Below are 22,587 nucleotides of genomic sequence, written 5' to 3'. Positions count from 1 at the left end.
TCTGCCAGAAAGGTAAAAAGGTGAAGATGGGACTCTTACGGAAAAGGTCACATAAGCAATAGGGTAACAGTGGGTTACGATGGCTAAGATGTCACACCTTAGCAAAAGCTCCCTTTGCACTGTCACTTTGAGCTGAATTTGCCATGTCCTAATGGGAATCTGAGCATTAAGTGGTGTTTAGAAAACTGCAAACACCCCTTTCATTGCAATAAATCCAGATAAATCTTCAAATCCTACTGTGCAAGGAGCTGCACAAACATAGGAGAACCTTCCTGATGCAAGACGCCTTCCAAATGAGGACATGTCTACAGCAGATATGTCCACTTTAATACATTCATTTTATATAGCTAAAATTATAACTGAGTCTCAATGGAACAGTGCTTCCACCTATTTTTTTTTTCAGTAGTTTGAGCTCACAGTGGCACACGATAGGCAATTTCGGCAGGGGTGCAGACAGCACCACAACATGAGCCAGAAGGCAGCTGAAGTTAATTTAATATACTTCGCACGGAACGGTTATGCCATGAACAGTTACGCCTCCGCTGAGGAGCAGCATCACACACGTTATGGGACAGTAACCACTCTTGTCATTTCAAGAGATTTTAGCCCAAAACTTCAGACAACAAGATGAGAGACTAGCGTGAGAGAGAACTTCTCGACCAACATGCTGCGCTCTGAACTGAGAGGCCTTTGAGCTGACGGCACAAACTGCTGCTGTTTGAGTTATAAAGCTATCCCTCTGTCTTGCAGGGCTCTAACAGCTCATCTTTGTTGGGAATTCAGATCCCCTGAAATTATGTACACTCTACGTCTTTCACTATCTGCCCTCCCACACACACATTTATCTGTCTGTTAATTGTTTGACAGGACATAAGATCCAAGATCCTTTTCCCAAGGACACTTGCTGGCATATCCTTACCCCAATATCTAAATGTATTCAAGCGCTTAAGGATGCAGATGGGTGCCTAGTAGCATTTTCTAAAGGAAGATTTGATTTCAGGGAGAGAGAGGCACGATACTAAGGTACATACTCAAATGAGGATGTACGTACAGGAGATCAAAGTGCCTCAGTCCAAACCCAAAAAGCCTTATCCACTGTTATCTATCACCACCTGGAAAAACTTATCCAAAACTTTTACCCCATGGTATCTGTCTTCAAGTCCCTTAGGTACCTGGTAATTCAGTAAGCGCCTCTCTCAGGGCTAAATATGAACACTGTTTTGGGGTGATGGTGGTGATCAGTGACTACAGTCCTTCGTGCATGGAGAATCTGTTTCTGTGGTGCTGCCTGAGCTTTCTCAGCTTTGACATCACTTTTTACCTCAGGTGGTTCCATTCCCTGACAGACTCCTATGCTGACCCCAGTAGGGCTCCCAAAAAGGTATTGCAGAGCAACACCAACTGCCCAGAGACTACTTATGCACGGATTCATTTGACACAAAAGGGTTCAAGACAACAAGGAGCTAAATCCTAGGAACAGCAAACAAGACAGATCTTGGGTGAGTCATCCCTACGACTACTACAGAATACAATTAATATGGCAACATGTGCTTGCAGTCCAGAAGGCCAATTGCATCTTGTGCTGCATCACAAGGAGCGTGGGCAGCAGGTTGAGGTTGGTGATTCTGCCCCTCTGCCCCGCTCTGGTGAGACCCCCCTGCAGTGCTGGTCCAGCTCTGGGTCCTCAGCACAGGACACACATGGACCTGCTGGAGAGGGGCCAGAGGAGCCCCAGAAATGATCCGAGGCTGGAACAGCTCTGCTGGGAGGACAGGCTGAGAGAGCTGGGGGGTTCAGCTGGAGAAGAGAAGCTCTGGGGAGACCTTAGGGCGGCCTTTCCAGACTTAAAAGGGGCCAGTTAGAAAGATGGGGACAGACTTTTGAGCAGGGCCTGTTGTGATAGGACAAGGGGTGATGGTTTTAAACTAAAAGAGGGGAGATTCAGGCCAGAAATGAGGAGAAAATTTTTTCCACTGAGGGTGGTGAGAGCCTGTTCCAGGTTGGCCAGAGAGGTGGTGGATGAACCATCCCTGGAGACATCCCAGGCCAGGCTGGACGGGGCTCTGAGCAACCTGAGCTGGTGCAGATGTCCCTGCTCATGGCAGGGGTGGCACTGGGGGAGCTTTGAAGGTCTCTTCCAACTCAAACTATTCTGTGATTCTATAGGGTTGTTTCATACCTCTTTACCCAGCTTTGCAGAGTTTGGTCGAACATCTAAAGTCATGCCGACTTGCTGTGCATGCCCACATTGGGTTGCTGGTAAGCTCAGGAAAAAACTCTTCTCAATGATTAAAGTAAAAACTGCATCTTCCTCTCACCAAACACAGGCTAAGGCAGGAGGAAATAAAGGAAAAGAAATGAGAATTAGAAAGTGAAAGAATGAGAGAATGTGTGTGAAAAGGGGAGAACCATAATCCCTAAGTGGGTGAAGCTGAGCCTGACCCTTGATCAGCATCACAGACCCAAAGAAGATGTGTGAAAGCAGGAAAATAAACCAATAAGCAAAACAGCAATCTCTTTCCTCAATTTCATTTGAGGAAGTCAAATTTACTGAGCTCCTCGCAAACTGTCTTTGGCTAAAATCACCGGTAATGAGCTCTGACACTTGAAATTTAACTGAATATGAGCTAACAGCTCCCAGCCCTGCACCACCCATGAAGTTAACTGGCAATATTTTGTTAAAGCCATAGACAGGCTAAACTGCCACTTTATTGAGAAGACGCAGCATTCACGGGAAAATGTTTATAACGTCCACTTCACCTGATGCTTCCCTGCCCTGGGACGTCTGCTTTTCTTCATGGGGACCACAGAGCTCTTGGTCCACTTCCCTCCTCCCCATCGCCATTGTAATTATTTGCTAGTCTTTATGAGGTAGCCTTATGATTTGCTCTGCAGCTATTCAAAAGGACAGATTGGAAACGAGGGGCTTCCACTTATGAAGCCATGAATTGGGTGAAGGTATCCAGCCTTTAGCAAGTCAGTCTATCACCCAGTTATTACAGAATTATCACGAAAAGACCTTGTTTTTACTAGCAATCACATAAAATTAACCCTTTCCTTAAAGACAGAAGGAAGGCTCTAGTAAAGTAGTTGTGGCACAGAGATCGAACATGCTGGGCTTTCCTGCTGTTGCAAAAATCATTCTTTTCAAGTTTTTAATAAACACTCTCTGCACTGAAATAGCATGGCAATTCATTTGTTCTCTAGCTGTACACCTGCTTCACACTGTTTAGTCTATGAAAAACCTTGTGATAACACCAACAGTAACAAAACCAGGAAAAAAAATCAAACTTTAAAAAAAAAAATAAAATAAAACAACATGACAAACGCTATTCATCCTTACTCTACTTCTTAAACTCTGCACACAGAAGAAACCATGATACAAGACAATTATCTGTCCATCACTATCAATAGTTTACTACCAGACCAAACTTTTCATGGTTCTGCTGTCCTAAGGATTTACCCACTTTTTTTCTAAATGAAGTAAAACCCAACTCTGTCCCCCACACAGGTGCTCTATCCAAGGCTTCTTCCCATTTCTTGTGGATTGAATGGGAAGCCTGATTCTACTCACAGCTCAAGGCCTGGCTGGGTACCAAACTCAGGTCTTTAGAGCTACATTCCTGTAGAAATGGTGTAATCCAGCACCCACATTACACCAAATTCCATAAATGACAAAGGCATTACAATGTATTCAGATATAGTCTACAACCTAGTAGAAAATATTGTAGAGACACAAAGAGAAGGAGAACTTCCTCTTCTGCAACTCATGGCTCATAACTGCACACCTGAGTTATTGGCCCATATCCTGTCAGTGCTTATCCAAATGACTGAATGTCCCAGAGAACCCAATGTCTTTGTATATATGCAGCAAGTTTTACTCCTGCATAGATGCCTGTGAATAAACCACCAATAATTAGGAGTGAATTGCATCAATATGAAGCCTCCACGACACCTGACACACACCAACACTCACGTGTAGTCTCAGCATTTTGTAAGATCAAATAAAATAAATTTTTATTTGGATGAGGGAAGCGGGGCATCAAGAGGATGGTTTAAGTTGAGTTCATAACTGGGAATTTGTGTGTCACTTGGGACGTCAATGTAGATTTAGGTGTCTAAAATGAAATACTAAGAAAACATAAAAATAAAATGACTCTGATTACAGCTTCAGTCTCAAGGGAAACACACTTCACACCGAGACCTGGCATTTCAGTGCTTCAGACCCGGTTCTGTGTCCAATGCTATGGTCAAACCCAGTTCTCAGTCTTGGACACATGCTTTTGGTGGTACTTGAACAACTTGAAGATAGTATCTCCATCTGTGATTCAGCCACACAAAGGGACTCTCCAGTGGGCCCATTCTGATCAAGTCTACTTTACCAAAATCTCTCAGCTTTCTAAGAAGGGCAACCACATGCCCAGCCCTTGCTAGGTGCTGAACCAGGCCCCAGAAATATTTGGGAAGTGGTTGTGTGTCAGCCAATGCCTCTGCTCCACAGAAAACCCCTGCGTGGAGCATCGAGTCCACAGTATTGCTCTGTTTGGGATTAGAGAGAGGACACAAAGTCAGATGGTGACACAGAGTTCTATGTTAGTGATGCAAGGAGCTGTCTGAAAGCATCTTCGGCCCCTACCACATCTAAGGATGGGCAAGACCCTCTTCTATGTTAAGCTATGCTCCAATGTAGAACAAGTCTAGCCTATGTGTGTCTTCAAGGAGTCTTTTCCCATTGAATTTAAGATGGGGAGACGGAGAAAGCTTCCCTCTGACTTCACCCAGAGCCCAATGCCATGCACCCCAGCATGAACCCAGCCATCAAACACCCCCGTCCCCTTCCCCCAAATCAACAAGAGTCCCGCAGACAGAGAACAAGAGCCATGCTTTCAACTGCAGAGAATCCTTTCCCTTCCAAAACTGCCTAAACACCAAAGGAGTCAATTAGAGTCTCTGTCATAATTAAATAGGAAAGTGGCAGCAAGACTCTGTGCAAGAGCCTGGGAGCAAGTAGAGAGAAAATGTGCCCATGGTCCCCCAGGAAAGTCTTCCCCACACCCTCCTGACCTTAATTCAAGCCTTCTCTTTGTGAGGGAATGGAAAGATTTGCTTTCTGTTCCCTGGAGAAGCCTCTTCAAAATGACACTTTTCTCTCTGAATTTGTGTTTCTCTTAAGGATGGGGAGCAGGAATAAATGGAGAGGGAGAAAGAAAGCAGTTCTTATTAAACTGAACTGTGCTCAGTTCTGATTTCACACCGGTGTGTTTAAATGCAAGTGGAATGGCTTTGATGTGTTGTAGGTTGCAGGGGACAGGCATCCCATCCTGGGGGTAACAGCATCCCACCCAGGACCTAGCAGCATCCCATCATGGGGATAAAAGCATCCCATCCTGGGCATAGCAGATTCCCATCCTGGAGGAAACTTCCAACGAGCTCTTAATGCAGCAGTATGAGTGATGGGGAAAAGAGGGCTCCCTGAAAAGGTACGTACAATTTAGGAAGCAATCTCCTGAGACACACTAGAAACCTGATGCAATTGGGAAAAAAAAAAAAAAAAAAAAAAAAAAAAGAAAAGAGCTGTTCAAAATGGGGGGAAAAAAAGAAAGCTATAGTTCAGCCCTTGATTTTTTGATCTGACAGTAGGAGAGGAAAGAGTTAAACCTCAAATCAAGATGGAAAAAGTTAAAGTAAGAGGAAAAAAAGCACAGCACAAGCACATCTCCTAAATTTCCCATTACAGCCCAAGGCTGATCCCATTAAACAAAAGGAAAAAAAAAAAAAAAAGGAAAACAGAGAAAGAGAAGCAATTTTGCTTATCCTTTTCTCACACACCTAGCAGCCACTTTTTATTATTATTTATTTATTTACCTCCCCCTTTCAGAGCAAGGCCCTTATATTCTCATTTAGTCCAACAGAGATTGTCCTCCTGGAATGACCTTTTTTTCTTTCTCTCTCTCCTCCTCTCCTTCTTCCTCCCCCTCCTCCTCTCTGCCTCCAGGCCATTGCCCTCGTGCCAGTAACTAGATAACACACTCTATCAGAGATTTTTTAAAAAATCATTGCAAAGGCACTAGGGCTGATAGTGGCATCAATCCTAGCCTGACACGGGCTCGGGTCAACCATTTATCTCTTCACATTGCCTGTGGTTACTGGCGAGGCCATCTTGGTTCTCTACATCTTAACAACCTTGCAGATGGTACCTCTCTCTGCTCTGATAGCATCCACACACCAAGACTGGCTTTGTGCTTTTATTTTTATTAGATTATTATGGACTCCTCCACTTCCTTTCTGTCAGGCTTCAAAATCTTGGTTGGTTTTGTTGTGCTCCCTACCCCCTTCTGAAAATAACACTGTGGGCAAGACAGTAGGTTATGAAATAGGGAACATGGAGTTGGAAGGGTGGGCTTGCTGGGCTGTTAAAAGTGTGTATTTGTTAAAACTACACGCAGTATTTTAGAATCATTTAATCTAGTCCTACTCCTGCCGTTCTGTCCCGTGTAACATGGTTATTTTGGGCTCTTTGCACTGCTGAAGCCCTACTCAAAGCCCAAGACACCATAATGTCAGGTGCTATCAGGATGCTCCCTAATAAGCTGTAGTCAAAGTAAATATTCCACAGCCTCTGCCAGATGTGATAACTATTTCCAAATAAAGGGATCTGTAGTTTTACAGTATCTAAAGGGATGCACAGGAACCAAGTTTCATTTTTTATTATAATTCTTCCTCGAGAAGAGAGGAGAGGAGCTACAAGAAAACTACATATCAAGCTGGAATCTGCTTTGTCTCTTCCCCTGTAAACTTTTCTGTGCCAAGGTAAGGATGACGAGGAGGAAACGTGTCCAAATTCGCAGGCAGCACATTTCATCCATACCCTGCTTACCTGGTCTCAAATTGCTGTAGTGGTTTTCCTCACAGATATTACAGGAAAGGGGAGCGCTGGAGAAAGCAGAGAGAGGATCATTTGTCCTTTTTGGCAGCTTTTGCTGCTCCAGGAAAAAAAAAAAAAGACAGTATTGGAGGAGGGCAGGTGGATGTAGACATACAAAGGACACCAAAGGGACAGAGTGTAGGAATGATAGTGTACCAATCTCAGAAAGCAAAGGGAAAAAAGTCTGAAAGACAATACCCCACCTTCACCCTTAGGCACTGGTGCTTTATTTAAGTTACTGGATTAAAAAAAAAATAATAATAAAAAAACCCCCACAAATGGAAGATACTTATAAAAGTATCTGACCACCATCTGGAAGCCCACAGATGTCTACAGGCAAGGGCAACCAACTATTAGTTCTTCACCCTCAAAAATGCACCCATCAAACATCCACGCAGTGGGAGGATGGCACTAAAATGAGAGGGAAAGAGCATCACACATCTACCACATGGAGCACAAAGAACCTTCTGTCCCTGCAGAGGAGAGTCATCTCCCATCACCTGTAACCCTCATAGATGGACACCATGGTCGAGAGATTCGACATCAGTCTTGCTGTGAAAAATAAAGTAAAAGCCCTTTACATCCAGAGTGCTCTGTGCTTCCAGAGAGCCTTTTATTCCCTCCAGAAAGCTGTCTAGGATTTGTCACCTATATAAAGTACCAAATATCTCCAACAGGCTAAATTATCTCATCTCCTTCCCCACCTCCAAATACTGCAGTATCCAGAGAGATAGCAAATGGGGAAAATAGGGGAAGGAAAAAAAAAAAAAAAGTGACTCTAAGATCTGCAGAGGAATCCAATGGATTTGGAGAGCTAGTCCCAATTGCATTAAGTGGTAGTTGAACAGCAAGGGTCTCTTGGGTGACTGTGCACAACTCAGACACAGCCTTTGTGGGGGTTTTTTTCCTTTTTTTTTTTGTTTTTTTTTTTTTTGGCTGAGAAGAGAACAGTTATCCCGGTATCAATCACCTTGGTAAGAATTCACAGATCCTCAATACTCTAAGCAACTTCTTAAACCTCAAGACCTTCCCCTAATGCCCTGTTTAAAAACAAACTAAAAGCAGCACAGCAGACCCAGGCAAAGCCATAATCCAGGATGGCATTTTTATCTAGCAAGTTATTTTTTATTAGCCTCCTGTTTCTTAATAGAGACCCCTCGAGGGTTGGGTTGTAGAGAATTCACTAGTATACCAGTTCAGCTTCCCTGCGACTGACTTAATATACGTGGCATCTGCCCTCCGACAAACATTATATTACCCATCTGGGCCAGAGGAGGGGGGACATGGGAGCAGGGAAACGCTGCTCAAACAGCATGCTTGCATGATGATTAGGTCTGGTCCAGTGATCCGGAATAATAACCTGAAGGCTCACTAAGCATAATGGGTTCGGAGACATCGGAGCCTGGTCAAATCTTCCCATGAGCATCCTTTACGTGTGTTATCAGTGTGTTTTGCATGTCTCATCAGTGTCACGGTAGCTGACATCTCATTATGCAGCCAAGGTGGAAGTGGACAGGTACTGAGTGAGCATTAGAACTTTTCTTTTCCCTTTTATTATTTAATTCGTATCTTCCCATTATCCAGTGTATCATGAAACTGTGAACTAATTAAGTCCTGTGGGATATACAATCAGTGCTAGATTTTTTTTTCCTTTTTTTTTTTTTCCCTCCTCTCCTTTCGGTAGGCTAAATTGTATTATATACTGATATAAAAATAATTCTGCAACTCTTCCATAGATAATAATGGAGCAAGTTACAAACACTAATGATGCTGAATGCAACAGTGGGCCAGAGGCCTGCTTCTTACTTTGTGTGACTTCATTAAGTCATATGGGGTAAAATACTTTAGACATACATTGAGGTAAGGGCCTAAATCAGTTTCTAAAGAAGTATGCAGAAGCTATTCTCTGGGGGTGATCAGACCAGACCCCTGGAAAAAGCCAAGTTGATGGACTCAAATTTCATGAAGTCTGCCATGCAATTCTCAGACCTCCAGTCAGCAACTTGAAACTCCTCAAAATTTTGGTGATCCTCTAGATTCAGAGCTGAGCCCAGCTCAGATTGTAACCACGTAAGCAACAGCTCTGAGACCAGATTTGAAAGGACAACACTTAAGTGATGGATATTACATCACCTCCCAGAAAATACAGCTGTTTTCCCTGGCTGAGGTTCCTGCCCAAAAGTTTTCAAAAGGATTCAACCTGGACCATAAATTCAAGTGGCTGACTCAAGGGAGCAGCATGCATAACATGAATAGGACAACCAACATTTAAAAAAAAACCCAAAACTCTATAATTTTTTATGAAAGCTAAAGCCCATTTTTCAAGCAAAGTTATGTTGAAATCCGAGGTAAAAAGACCTCTTTGCAGAATTAAGGTTAGCTATCCTTGTGCAGATCAGACGAAAATTAAGGTGTCTACAGTTAAGCTCTTAATTTTCATTAAAATAGATCTTTACATGTTTTTATCGGGGGATAAAAAGAGTTAAAGAAATGGGAGGAAAAAATGCACCAGTGAGGAGTTTGTATCGAGGTACAACAATCTTCTAGTACTTCTAGTACTTCTAGTACGAGTTTTTGTACATCTAAGAGAATAAAAGAAGTTCAAAGGACAACCACCTCATTAACTCACTGAGACAGTGTGCTTCTGTTGTTTGTTCATCTCATCAGATAATTTTGGTGTCCCTGCTTTACGCATTCACTTGCAATTCAAACAGATGGTGAGAGAAGACCATGGAAATATATAAAATACATTCTGGACGTGAGCAGAGAAATGGAGGAACGGGTCTGGCAACATGTTTTTATTCAAAACCCAACTAGCACAGCTAAGGTCTGATTACTAGATGAGTTACAATAGCTATTTAATGCAATTCTTAATAACGCTGACACAAAGATCCAGGGTGAATTCACTGTCTAGATACTGTTCTGCAATATGAGGCAAGAGAAAAATTGACTATTTCCAGTGCAAGGCTCCTGCTGGGGAAAGCAAGTAGGTGAAGCTGGTGGACATGTCTCTTATGCACAGATTCCTCTTCAATGTCACCAGGATGTATCTGTGAGCTATTGATAACCAGGCTGCTAAAAGCATAATAGAAACACAGATCTGCAAGAGATCACCATGTCACTGGAGTTTGGTTTCCTGCTACTGGGGAGTACCATGTCACCCAGTCTCTCCCATAAAGCCACCATGCTCCTTCCCAGGCATATCTGGAACCTTCTGCCCAGCATTCGCCTAACAGGAGGTTGCTGCAAAACCTTGTCACATTTGCAGTCTGTTTGCCTCATTTCCAACCTACTAAATCCCAACTAATCACATTAATCTCTTGCTTATTATTTTAAGAATTATGGACAGGTCCTACTAGATGTCTCATAAAGACTAAAGTTTATTTCACTCTGAAGCTTGTATTCCTTACACTCAAGTTCCTAGAACCAACTTTTAGAGTGGTTTTTTTGGGTTGGTTTTTTTTTGTTGGTTGGTTGGTTGGTTTGGGGGGGTGGTTATTCACCTCCTACTCTCAACAAACATTCTTTCTTCTTACCAACGCCCATTCATTCCATGCTCTTGACAAGCCTCTGCCAACCTTTCTGCGACACCTCATTTTACTTCCAATGCCATCCTGGAACTAATCTTGCTCCATCATCATCCAATCATCTCTACTTCAACTCTCCCATGAAGCCCAGCGGTGCTAAGACACTGCTGAGTTATCAGCCTGCCTGGGCATCATTCAGCTGGCAGAAGAGTGAGCAGAAAACAAAACAGTGAGCAGTGTAGCTATGCTGAGAACAGCTATGGATGAGTCCCATTTTTTATGAAGTGCTTTGAGATGCTAGCACGAGGGTGCACTAGAAGTGCCAAATGTTATTATTAAGAGATGCAGCCCCATTACTTGTACACCAAGTTGTGCTGCCTGTTAATAGCACCATTATCCTAAGACACGTGGTGCTATTAATGCATTTCGCTGCTTGGTGCTGAACCTGGGGACTATTATTTCTACTGGAAAGGTAAGGCCAGTTCACATGACATGATTTAAACCTCTACAGTGAAACATGCATATGCTGCACCAGGTCATAAATCTTAACAGGATTCTGTCAGCGAAAAAGGGACCAAAATTGAAACCATTTATCTGAACTCCCCACCCATTCACCTCTGCTCACCCAGGTCAGTTTTGGGAAGAGGGATAAAATGCTTCCAAATGCCCACTGGGTTCATTAAGCAGCAGCAAATCCCAGATCTAAAAATACTGCTGGTTTCATCCTGCTCTCCCTGAACAAATTCGTTCATTCAGGACACTTAGGACTTCCTTGATTTTCCCCACTCTGAGCAGAAAAAAACATAACAGGAATAAACCTCACTACTTCTTCCTATTTTTGCTCCCACTTGAGTCAAAAGACAACCTGTCATCATCTCGTTACTGAGACTACAGGACCCGTGACACAGCCGAGCTGCTCAGATCACAGCCGACAGCAGGTAATAGCTCCTCTAAACCGCAGCCTGGTCTTTAGGGTGGGAGAGACACCCTCATCATGTTTGGAAAGGAAAATATGAATGAAGGGAGTAGTTACCATTTGATCTGATACATACCCAAGCACTTCCCTTTGCTGGCCTCCTGCACTTGCCAACTAGAAATTGGTTTTAGCTTTGTTTTCTCATTAGCTGGGCACATTTCTCACAGCATAACTAGCAAGGCTGACTAGCAAATGAACGCTGGTAGGTAAAAGCCTACACGTGACATTCCTTCACAGAACAAGGACACCATTAACAGAATGAAGAAAATCAACTGTATTTTGGGATACTCAGCTGCAATAGTAGCATACACATAAAGTAGAACTGCAGGGTAAATATTCAGAGACTCTTATTAAAAGGTCTAGAATCTGATGCTAGAAACACACCAAGATTACTCTACCAGGACTCTACAACTACTTCTAGGGTGGGGCGGTGGAGTAAAGGAAATGTCATTGCAGATGGCAGCGTTTAAAATTACCACAGTAGCTTTAACACCAATGCTGAGCGAACGAACTTCACTTTCCTGAGTTTCAACTATACTAAGAAGACTGCGTGATAATTTGATTTACTAAACAAAAAAATAGCATATGTTTTTTATCACGTTGAGCGTGTAACTCTTCCTTGTATGTGGTAGGACTCCACCACTTCTCAGGAGCTGCTCGTTTAGGAAAAGGCGGTGACAAAGGGGTATTTGACTTTCACCAAATATCCAGCCCCTCTGAATTTCTTCTCACAGGTGGCACAACCCAGTATTCAGCTCAACACCCCCAAAAACTCTGCAACACCACAAGGGCTCTAAAAGGATGTTTAAGGTTTGGGATGAACATTTTTAGATATAGAGCCTTACGATGATGTTAGTTCTGAGTCATAGTTTTTTTGTAATAAAATCTGTGTATGTCTTCTTGCTATACCCACACGTAGCACTGAAAGACTCTCCCATTTTCCTACAGATACTGAAGAGGAGAGAAAAAAAAACCCGAACAAAAAACCAAACAAACAAAAAAAACCACACAAAAAGCAAAAAAACCCCAGAGCTGCACAAATGCTGAATGCTAAGTCCCTGCCAGAGAGCTCAAACTCTACCTTATAGCTAAAATTTCTGCTCAAGTAACAGAAAATAACATTTCTTGAACAGACTCTGAATTTATATTAAAAAGGAGAGTGTTAAAAAAGCTATATGTTGCCCAGAAAATAAGGTAAAGCTCATTTACGTCTCATAAAATACATGATTAAACATAGTTAACCATTAATTCAGCTGCACTGCATTAGAACTGCTATTCAAACTTGGAAAGCATTTAATATTATATATTACTGCTGTTCAGCCTAAATTGTTTTTTTTTTTTTTGTCCCCTTTAAATGTACACAATATTACAAATTTAATTTTAAGCTGTTTGAATCAGTCTGTAAAAAAGATTTGATTATACCTGAGTGTTCTGGCCCCAGTTTTTCCATATCTCAGTAATCTTGGCGGTAATTGGCTGATTAGCTCCCTCACACTCCATCTCTGCCTCAGTTTCCATGGTAATGTTACAGGAGCTATTATAGATGAGAACTTCATCTCTTTCCACTTTAGGGCTGAAACGAGAAGGGAGGTTAAATGGGGTGTCATCAATCTTAATGAAATGCAATTATTTTTACTCTTATTAATCATTGCAAGCCATTAGCTTGTGGCAACTCCTGGCCACCATTTGTCAAACTTTGCAAATTTCTGTAATTTTGTTTCCATTCTTTTATTGTTTATTTGGTTTTTTCCCCCCTTTATCTGCACACACTCAGGATGAAAATACATGCAGTAAATATCTCTCAGTGATGTCTTTCTGCTTCCCCAAACTATTACAAATAGTAACAAATGCCATTCTAGGACCAAGGCAGAAAGATAAGTGCAGACAACAGCCAGGGAATCAGCAGTGTTAGGATCAAAGATGGACTCCTACGCAGTGTAGGGTTTGTTCGTGTTTCCCCCTCCCCATCTTACTCACACTTAGCAATAGGGAATGAATAACTTGCAACTCCCCTAGGGCAAGTGGAGAAATTGGAAAAAAACACACAACTGGCTAACTGGTCCCTAATTCCAACTGTGAAAAAATGAGCTCATTTAGGGGTTCCAATTCCTGCTACCCAGCTGATTGCAATGATGCTTTGTTGCTAGCATTGGAACATTAACTTAGTAAATTAATTAAACTTACTTAACAGCCCAGACTAAGCAGATTCGATATATGTGCCAGTTATACTAACAGACATTTGCTCTAAAGCCTCCACTTGCATAGGGGGAAGAAGTAATAGAAAAGGTGGTGGGGAAGAAACATTTTTTTCCTTGGTCTTGCTGCTGACAGCTGCTGAGTTTGGTAACATCTCGTTGCGGGGTGCTATAGGATCCAACATTCCTCAAAATAAGGGGAAAACTTCCCAATTTACTTCTACAGGTTTGAGATCTGGTCAGGGGAATCCAATGTCACTTCTCATGCCTTCCCCAGACATTGCTCCTTCTTCCTTCTTTCCCCACCCCACCATCAAATACACACCTGCAACTTCAGGAAGGGGAGCAGAAAGGACATAATTTATAGCAACAGCAAAACATCTCAGAAATGATACCACTTTTCTGAATAACTAAGAAAGCACAGAGTGCACAAAACAGAAGATCAGATGGGTAGGAGTAGGATTTTCAGAGGTCTTCAGGTTCCTGATAGCCCCATCTAACAGGATTTTCTACAGTGCCAAAGTTGGGAGCATAAATTCTACCAAAATCAACCCAATAGGAAAGGCGATACTCAGCGCTTTCTCGGGAGCTTGATGGTCAGGATGATTTGATGAACCTGAAGTTTTCAAACCATGCTGGATGTGGCAGCTCACTGTACAAAGAGGTGCTCTGATCTAGGGGGTATTTGTTTTGTCGTCCTTTTTCAGGGTTAAAGTGTTAAAGGAAGCAGCCACATTAGCAATGACAAAAAAAAAAAAAAAGCCTTCTGCAAGTCACTGAACATTTTAAACAGTGAATTTTTATTTCTATATTTAAATGAACCTTTCCCTCTGCTGTATCAATAATCAAAAGCCAGCCGTAGGGAACTACTCTTGCTTTTGATAGCAACGCTTTGAGAACTGCTCTTGTCCTGTACAATAATTGAATGGACGGGGCAATCTCTCAAGACTGCATAGTACTTCTTTTTAATGCTACAAGGAAAAGCGGCATCTTTAAAATAACCAACTGTTTGAAAGGCAGAAGGGAGTTGTTGTTGGCTAGATGAAGGGCAGGGGCCCAATTTGCCGGGCATTTAAGTCAATACAAGGACCTCTGACTGTTTGTTCACAAAATTGTACAAAAAGTCAACAAATTTTGCTTGTGGGCAGAGATCAAATTCTTCCCTGTCCTATAGTAAGTGCATCCCAAAACATTTATGCTGAAAAACTGTTAACAAATTGCAGTGTTTAAAGAAAATGCCAGAAAAGAAGGGGTGAAAGGGAATTCAGGAATGTATCTTGACACCAGTGTTGCTGATGACAAGATTTGCACTTCATCTAAGGAATATACATTTGCCATTATGTGTTCATGTAGACTATAGTAGAGATTAGATTAGGAGAAGCTTTATTCAAACGGCTGTAAAACCACTAAGAAAAAAAAGGAGAGATTTAACGTGCAGTGAAGCCAGGAATGATTTCTGGTACTTTTATCCCCATGTTGGGATGAGCGTCTTAAGTCTTGAACATTTGTACAGAACTCAAATCCATATCTTTTTATTATTGCTATTGTTAGTAACTATTGTTAACTACAGCAATCAATGTGTATTATTTCAGGAGTTCCCAAAATAGCTCTTTTCTAGTTTGAGCATTTTAAGTTTATAACACTTTGCTACAAATTCCATTGATATTTTGAAATTAAATATTTTTCAGAACTGAAATTTGAAAAAAAATATTTTCAAAAAGCTCTGAAATAGGTAATTTGGATGACTTTAAATTCTTTCTTCCTCTGCTTCTCCACAGATTTTTTAGATCAGGAAACTCATCTTAAATCAAACCATCTTCTTTGCTGTTAACTCCCTCTCAGCAAGACCCCGTTTGGAAATAGATTCACCAGAAAAAAAAAACATCAGTACTCTGTAAAATTCCTCAGCAGCCCAAGTTTTAATTTCTAACTACAAGACAAGCATGAACACAATAGGGAGAAAAGTTAATGACAGTAACAAAGAGCTTGAAGAAGTTGGAAGAATGGGAAAATAGCAGGTAAGAAAAAGTTGGTTGATTTGATTCAGAAATCTCTCTCTGATGGGATAACCTGAAGGGATAATAAACTGTCTCTGGGACAATCAAAATTAAATTGGACAAAAACACAGTGAAAAATAATAAGGAAGCAGTCAGCAAATGGACTGCACAACTTCTCCATCCACCTCCCTCTCTGCTCACCCTGCTGAGACCAGGATGGGGCAGCTATGGCAGAAGAATTGTAGCTAGCCAAACCAAGAAAATGAGCCAGAAGAAAAAAAAAAATATTGCAGATGTATTTTTATCAATAAAGAGCTGAGCACAATTTTGATACCCAGGGAACAGGAAAGAAAAAAACAAAACCAACCAAACAAAAGGTATTGGGGTACCCCGTTCCTCTCAAGTTTGTAGGTTGCTTGGTTTGAGGCTACACTGGTGTGAGTAAAAGGAAAGTAAAGCTCAGCTAGACAAGACAAGGCTTCTGGAGTTTCTTGTTTTGAAACAAAGAGCAATAGGACTGATAAAATAAGGAAGTATTCCCCCCAACCCTGCAACAAGTCTCCCTCAACAAAATGGTCCTCCTCATCTCCTAGGATGTTATAGGACATTACCAATGCACAATGTGACTTTGGACATGCCAGTTGCTGGCAAACAACACATTAAGACAGAATTCTGCCTTCCTCTTCCTCAAGAAGAAACTAATTTCTTTCTGTCTGATATAGATCTTCTCAAAACTGAAAAGAACTTGATAATTCTGAAGACGTCCATTCCTTATGAAACCCAGCTCAAATTGACCAGAGCTCAAAAGCTGGTGGGGAGGAAATGACAGTTTGGCAGGTAGATGCTGTAACATTTTGGTTTTGGATTGTTTCTTTTTCTTTTTTTTTTAAACAAGTTTAAAAAATTTGCAACTCTTATCTTGCTGTCTTTGGTCAGTAAATACTATTTGGGTTTTGGTATTTTTTTCCCTCTGCACAGGGCATCTGGAACTCCCTTTGGTGACTCACAACACCAGCTGTGACATAAGGAGCAGACAAGGATGAGGACCAAATCTCTGCAACTCTGTTAAAATATCTGGACTGTAGCATCATGCACGAACCAGAAACAAGTTTACAATGTACAGCAAATCATAGGCAATGTTTCACAGTGATATTCTAATTCTCTATTTGTTTAACGTCTTTCAGAAAGTTTTGTTCATCTGTTTATTCGTTAATTCAGACCTCCCTCTTACTCCTAGGAGTAAATGCTCTGCAGGTATAAATCCCCATTATTCCATTAAAGGCAATGGTACCAATTTATATTGCTGGGCAATTTGGCCTTGGATTTGTAAAGACTGAGCCTTGAGTAAGTGCCTGAGCACCCTTGCTGAGTAAATATTGCACAGCCTGCTGAATTTTCTCTGTGACTTTTTACTCATTAAACTGCTTGGAGAGAAGAAGGAGGAGGAAAAAAAAAAAAAGATTTCTGCTTTTTATAATGCCTAATCTTTTTCCCCATTGGCATCCGCCAGATGTTGCTTTGGATCAGAAGATAAATATTAAAACCTAAGAAGGAACAAAGCAGGCTGTTTACAAGATGGGTTTTCTGATGTCTCTCAAACACTTTAAAAAGATGGGAGGGAAGGAGGGGGAACCAAAGATGTTTTGATAGACACAAGGAATGAATTTCACAACCCAGCGGAGCTCTCTAGTGGTGTCAAGGCTGAATTGCTCTGTTGGCATTAGCCTAAGAAATAGAAATTTGCGCCTTCAGTCTATCATCTGTCAGGGACCAATTCTGCAAAAGGCAGAATATCTTCTGGAGGATGTCGCTCATGGGTGGGCTCACTCGGCTGTTGGAGAGATGCAGAACTAACCTGGCAAAGAGTCCAGCAAAATGCCTCCGGGGTGGGTTGATGTCCCTCCAGTGCCACTGAGGTGGGCTGTCCTCACAGACATACAGGTAAGACACAGATCCTCTCTGGCGATAGGAACCAACCATGACTTGGACATCGCATTCAATGAAGGTGGCTCTGTCTTCTCGGCAGTCAACAGAAGAATGTGTCAGGCCACAGAGAATGGCCAAAGATGCTGCAAAGACAAGAGGGGAGAAAAATATAACTCAAAGCAGCCTACATATCACTGACATTAAACAGATTTTAGCAACTGACAGTTGTCATTGCAGATTCCCAATGTGCTTGTCCTTCAAGGTGCATACTTTTTGAGGATGAATAGGTCTCCACACAACTCTTCAGCCCCTTTTGCTTTGTATGAGCAGGCATGTAACCTCCTTCATGCGGTGAGCACCAGGATGGTCTTTGGGATCAAATGACCTTGTCCAGGAGGAGGTGACATAAGTAGTTAACTAAGAGCATGGACGTTTCTTCTGGGGAAGACGGATCACGGTTTACAGATCAGGTCTAAGACACAAGTCTCCTACCAGGGAGTTGTGACCACTTAAGGTCTATCACAGTTTTGAAATCCAGAAACAGATTTATTGAAATATTTCCACAGCTTGGAGGGCTTCTGGGAAACTTGTATGAACTGGGATCTCCTTACTTTGTACCTGAGTGTGACTGGAGATTTGGTCCAAGTTTGACTCTGTGGATGTAGTAGGAAGTGTAATCATAGCAGCTGTTGTGCTTTGAGGTTTGTTTAAGGAACTAGTGATGAGAACAAAAATTAGGTTTTCTTATTCTAAATTCAGACAAAAATGCAAAGAAATTTAATTGTGAACTGTCACTAAAGTTCAGACCAGTTGAAATGTTCGGTTTTGACTTTGTTTTTTTTTTGTTTAAAATAAAAAGGAACCCTTTAATCATTAAACCATGCCAGAGATCAAAACTGTTTCTCCCAAAACCCTAAGCATGTAAAGACTTTTGGAGAAGTTTTGTTAATCCTGAACTAATCCAACCACTATAATGAACTCCTGAAAAGGTCTGTGGACAGTATTACACTCTGCACTCTAGTATCCAAGAATGTTCCTCAAATATCAGAAGATAAATTGATGGGAACCTGTTAAGAAAGGAGGTGTTTTGGTTTGCTTTTTTAAATTCCTATTTGTTCAAAACATATCTTGTTTGCTGGGAAAGTGTCATTGTCAACAAATGTCTTAGCTCCTAAGCAATACTGAAAATGTTTTTTAAATGGTAAAAAAATGAAAATGCTATATTTCCGATATTAAAACTTTTAGCGCTTGTTGCTAAAAAATATTATTTCACATGGGGTATTTTTTGAAAATTTTATAGCTGTTCAATGTTTAAGGGTTTTTTTTTTAAATATTAAAACCTAGCAAATTCATCTGCTCTGAACTTCAGAGAGAGCGAGCTCGCGATTTTTCTGTATTTTTCTTCTCTGGATTTAGAGTAAGAAAAAATTACCCACATTGTTACTTCACACATTATGCAATATGCTTAATTTCTTTCCTGTCCCAAATTCAGGGACAATTCTTTTGTTTGGTATCCATTCAAACACAGCCAAACACAATCCCTGCTTCAAAGACCTGCACATAAAGATGAGAGAAGTCACAGAGAAGCCTAAAGGAATGATAGAAGCATACATATATTTTGCTTTTATTGTCCAGAAATTATGTCTAGAGCCACTGGAGTTGTCCTATAGTTCCCACAAGAAGACTTACGTCTTCCAGGAAACCAGGCTGCCATTTGAAGGGAATTTGGAGTGGCACTAAATGTCTATGTTTTGCAAAATGAATGCCATCCAAGCAGACTAAATACTACGAAGAACTTGCCTTTGCAACAACCTGCAGCAGAACCAATTTATTACCGGAATTTCTCCAAAAGAGATGGCATGTATGCTCTTTTTTCAGCCAGTGAGAGGCTGAAAACTTCTCAAAACTAGCAAAGATGAAGGACATCCAAGCAGCTGTGACACTACCCCTTCTTCCTCCACAAACCCACAAATTTCCTGTAGACAGAAGAATTTGTTCCTCTTTTGTAACAGCTCCTTTTCCTTTACTATTCTATTCTACTGGTGACACAAAAGGTTGTGAGAAGCTCAAATGTGGTAATGAAGAATGTACAGCTACCTTAGATGAATAATGAGGGGAGAGGGGAGAAGAGAAGAAGAATGTAAGAAGAGAGAGGAGAGAGAGGAGAGAGAGGAGAGAGAATTTCTTCAGTTGGAAAAGACCTATCATGATCATCTAGTCCAAGTGCCTGACCACTTCAGGCCTGACCAAAAGTTTAAGCATGTTATTAAGGGTGTTGTCCAAATTCCTCTTAAACACTGACAGGCTTGGGGCATCAGCCACTTCTCTAGGAAGCCTGTTCCAGAGGTGGGTGGTCAAAGGAAGATTAAATTCACATTCCACAGTTTGAGAAAAAACAACAGGTTGCTGAGCTAATCAAAAGAGTCTTTTCTTTTGTGGTTTTCTTTCATGGTCTTGAAAAGAACATGGCAGAGTTTTCCTAGGTGGAAAACCAGCTGAACCTTGTTTTAGGATGAATGTTAAAAGGGACCTACAGAATCTCAGCATGTGAATATTTTCCCTGATACCTTCCTGCTGTCAAAGATCTTGCCTGACTCATGTAGGTTACCAGAAGATACCTCTTACACAGTCCTTAAAGCTCAGCAGAATAGCCTGTCAGCTTTGGGATACTCTGAAATTGTTACGTGCCAGTAGGGCATTTCTAACATGCTCCAGTGCCTTTACCTCAACCTTAACATGCCTGTAGGAACAGGAGGCCTTGCATCCTGCCAATTGCTGAAATAATTTTTAAATCAAACCAGGCAAATTAATGTATTAATTTATAAAATCTAAGCTAAAGAACATGGCTACAAACACATTGGCGGAAACAAAACTCAAGAAAACCCTTATACATCTCAGAATCAAACCTAGGACTGCTTTCTGTCTCTGAAGTGGAAGGAGAGAGAGGGACCTCTTCTCCACACTCTACAGCTCCTGTCCATCTGATGGAGACACCGCTCTTCAAGGAGATGTCCATTTCTTATTTCTTCCTTTGAGATCTATAAGGTTCTCCTACTCTCCTGCTCCCAGAGGACTTAATACTTTTGTTACTTGGGAGAAAGTCTGGGACTTTCATGTCCTTTCCTCTGACCATTAAACACAAATATCCCTTGGTATTATTAGTGCCATTATCTCCTGTCACAACAGTAAAAAAAAAAAAAAAAAAAAAATCAAGTATAGATTGCAACACACTTAGTATACCCTAAAATAATAGTCTGTCTATTCTGGGACCCAATATTTCTCCCTGACTAATTGTTTAGTACTCAAACCCCAAAATGAAGCTTCTTTATTCTCTATGTTCCCTATAAAGATAAATTCTGCTGATCACACGTAGCACAATCCCATCACTGAGATGAATGCATGCATCCCATTATGGCTTGTTTTTTGAGATCAGACACAACGGCAGCCAAATCTCTGCATGTTGGTAATGGGTTAGGGAGCAACTGCCCCCAACCCTGTCTTTGAGGGATACTCTGGCTTAAGCCGGGACCCTGGGATGCTCAGAACAAGGGCTTTGTTCTGCACCACTATTTAATAACAACTGCTGGACATGTGATGAGGCTAAAACCTCCAGGAGTTCCAAGGGCAGCTGCAGATTGATTGAACATCTGCCCGAGGAGTCCTGGTGCCAAACTGCACATCCCCGGTTATTCACTGCTCACAAAACGGAACACAGAGCATAACATTGACATGTGCTTAGCAGAGAAGACAAAGGTTAAGGAAAAAAAAAAAAAGGAGGAGAGGAAAAAAAAAGACCTGTTAAGGTCATCAAGTCGAACCTCTGCCTATAAAGAATTGTTCCCTAGGAGACATTCATTTCGCACAGCCGAGTTTCAGAAGTCCCAAGAGGTGGCTTTGCAAGCATCTATTCCACAGTCTGATAGATGTCACTGTCAGAACGTTCCTGCTGTGTAATCAATATGCTGCTTGGGTTTTTCCCCCTCTTTCTTAATTTCATTTCGGGATTTGAAGGACAGAAGGGACCATTTGGATCCTTTGAGTTGATCTCCATAATGAACACCAGAGGCCCTCACTTCTACTCAGGTTTCAATTGCCACAACGCATCCTCTTAATATCTTCTGCATTTATTCATGCAAATCACCCAATTTCTCTGGCTACAGTCCTCCTTGGTCTCAGCTCAGTGCACCTTCTTGGTACTTCTGCATTGCAGCAACCAAAGCTCATTCCCCTCTCTTCTTGCCCCATACGAAGAGCCCCACGAAGTCATGCCCATTTTAAACCAGCCTCCATTCATTTCTAGCCTTAAATCTAAATCTTCTTCTCTAAATACACACTTTTACCCATGTAATCTGGCTAACAGTAAGTCCAGGACTTGCTAACAAAGATCTCAAGTGCTGTTACATCAAAACCCTAAAGCCAGACCTGTTATTCCAAGACCTCTGGTGCAACCAGGAAACTCAGCTTTTTCCCTGATGGATCTTCTTATCAGCTCACGTCCTTTTAAAGGTGCCTTCTTTACCCTCATCCCAATGTCAAACATATGATCTCAGGTACTGGTTTACTGCAAAATTTATACATGGTACTTATTCTATCACCTAATAGGAATATTTAGTTATTTTCTCACCTGCCTTAAGCTTCTTGCCAGTCTTCCCATATTTCTTAAAAGCACAATTCAATCCCACAGACATTAATCATGTGTTCTGTAAATTTAACCTGAGCTGAACAGAAGCCACAGCTGTATTTATACTCAACAACACTGCGACACGAGGAACAAGGCAAGAACAAGAGAAGGGGAAAGCTCTTGGGATCAAGCCAGTTACCTCTTTGCCAGACCTTTAAAGACTTGTAGGTTGCTTTGAGTGGGTTTTTTGTATTGTTTTTTCTTAAAGGGAGTTCATTTTTGTTAATTTTATTTAATTGTGTTGATTTTCTTAAGATTTCAGTGTGAAAATCAGATTTAAGCTCTGTCCTGATTTTTCTGCAGCTTGCAAACAAGAACAGTCTTCATAAAATTATCTGGGCTTGCATTTCTCTGGATTGA

General features: G+C 41.4%; 1 protein-coding gene across 1 annotated transcript in view; it reads right to left on the bottom strand.

Moving 5' to 3' along the window:
• PKHD1 (PKHD1 ciliary IPT domain containing fibrocystin/polyductin) overlaps positions 1-22,587 on the bottom strand; it is a 255,893-nt gene that overhangs the window by 185,908 nt on the left and 47,398 nt on the right. Inside the window, exons 33-34 of the mRNA XM_065631634.1 lie at positions 17,476-17,689; positions 12,851-13,001 (exon numbers count right to left, since the gene is read on the bottom strand). Of these exons, the coding sequence (XP_065487706.1) occupies positions 12,851-13,001; positions 17,476-17,689 (365 nt within the window). The remainder of the gene's footprint in view (positions 1-12,850; positions 13,002-17,475; positions 17,690-22,587) is intronic.

This window comes from Caloenas nicobarica, chromosome 3 (genome assembly GCF_036013445.1).
Source record: "Caloenas nicobarica isolate bCalNic1 chromosome 3, bCalNic1.hap1, whole genome shotgun sequence".
Classification (NCBI taxonomy): domain Eukaryota; kingdom Metazoa; phylum Chordata; class Aves; order Columbiformes; family Columbidae; genus Caloenas; species Caloenas nicobarica.
Note: the sequence above shows the minus strand (reverse complement) of the source record. Positions and strands in the feature narration are given on the sequence as shown.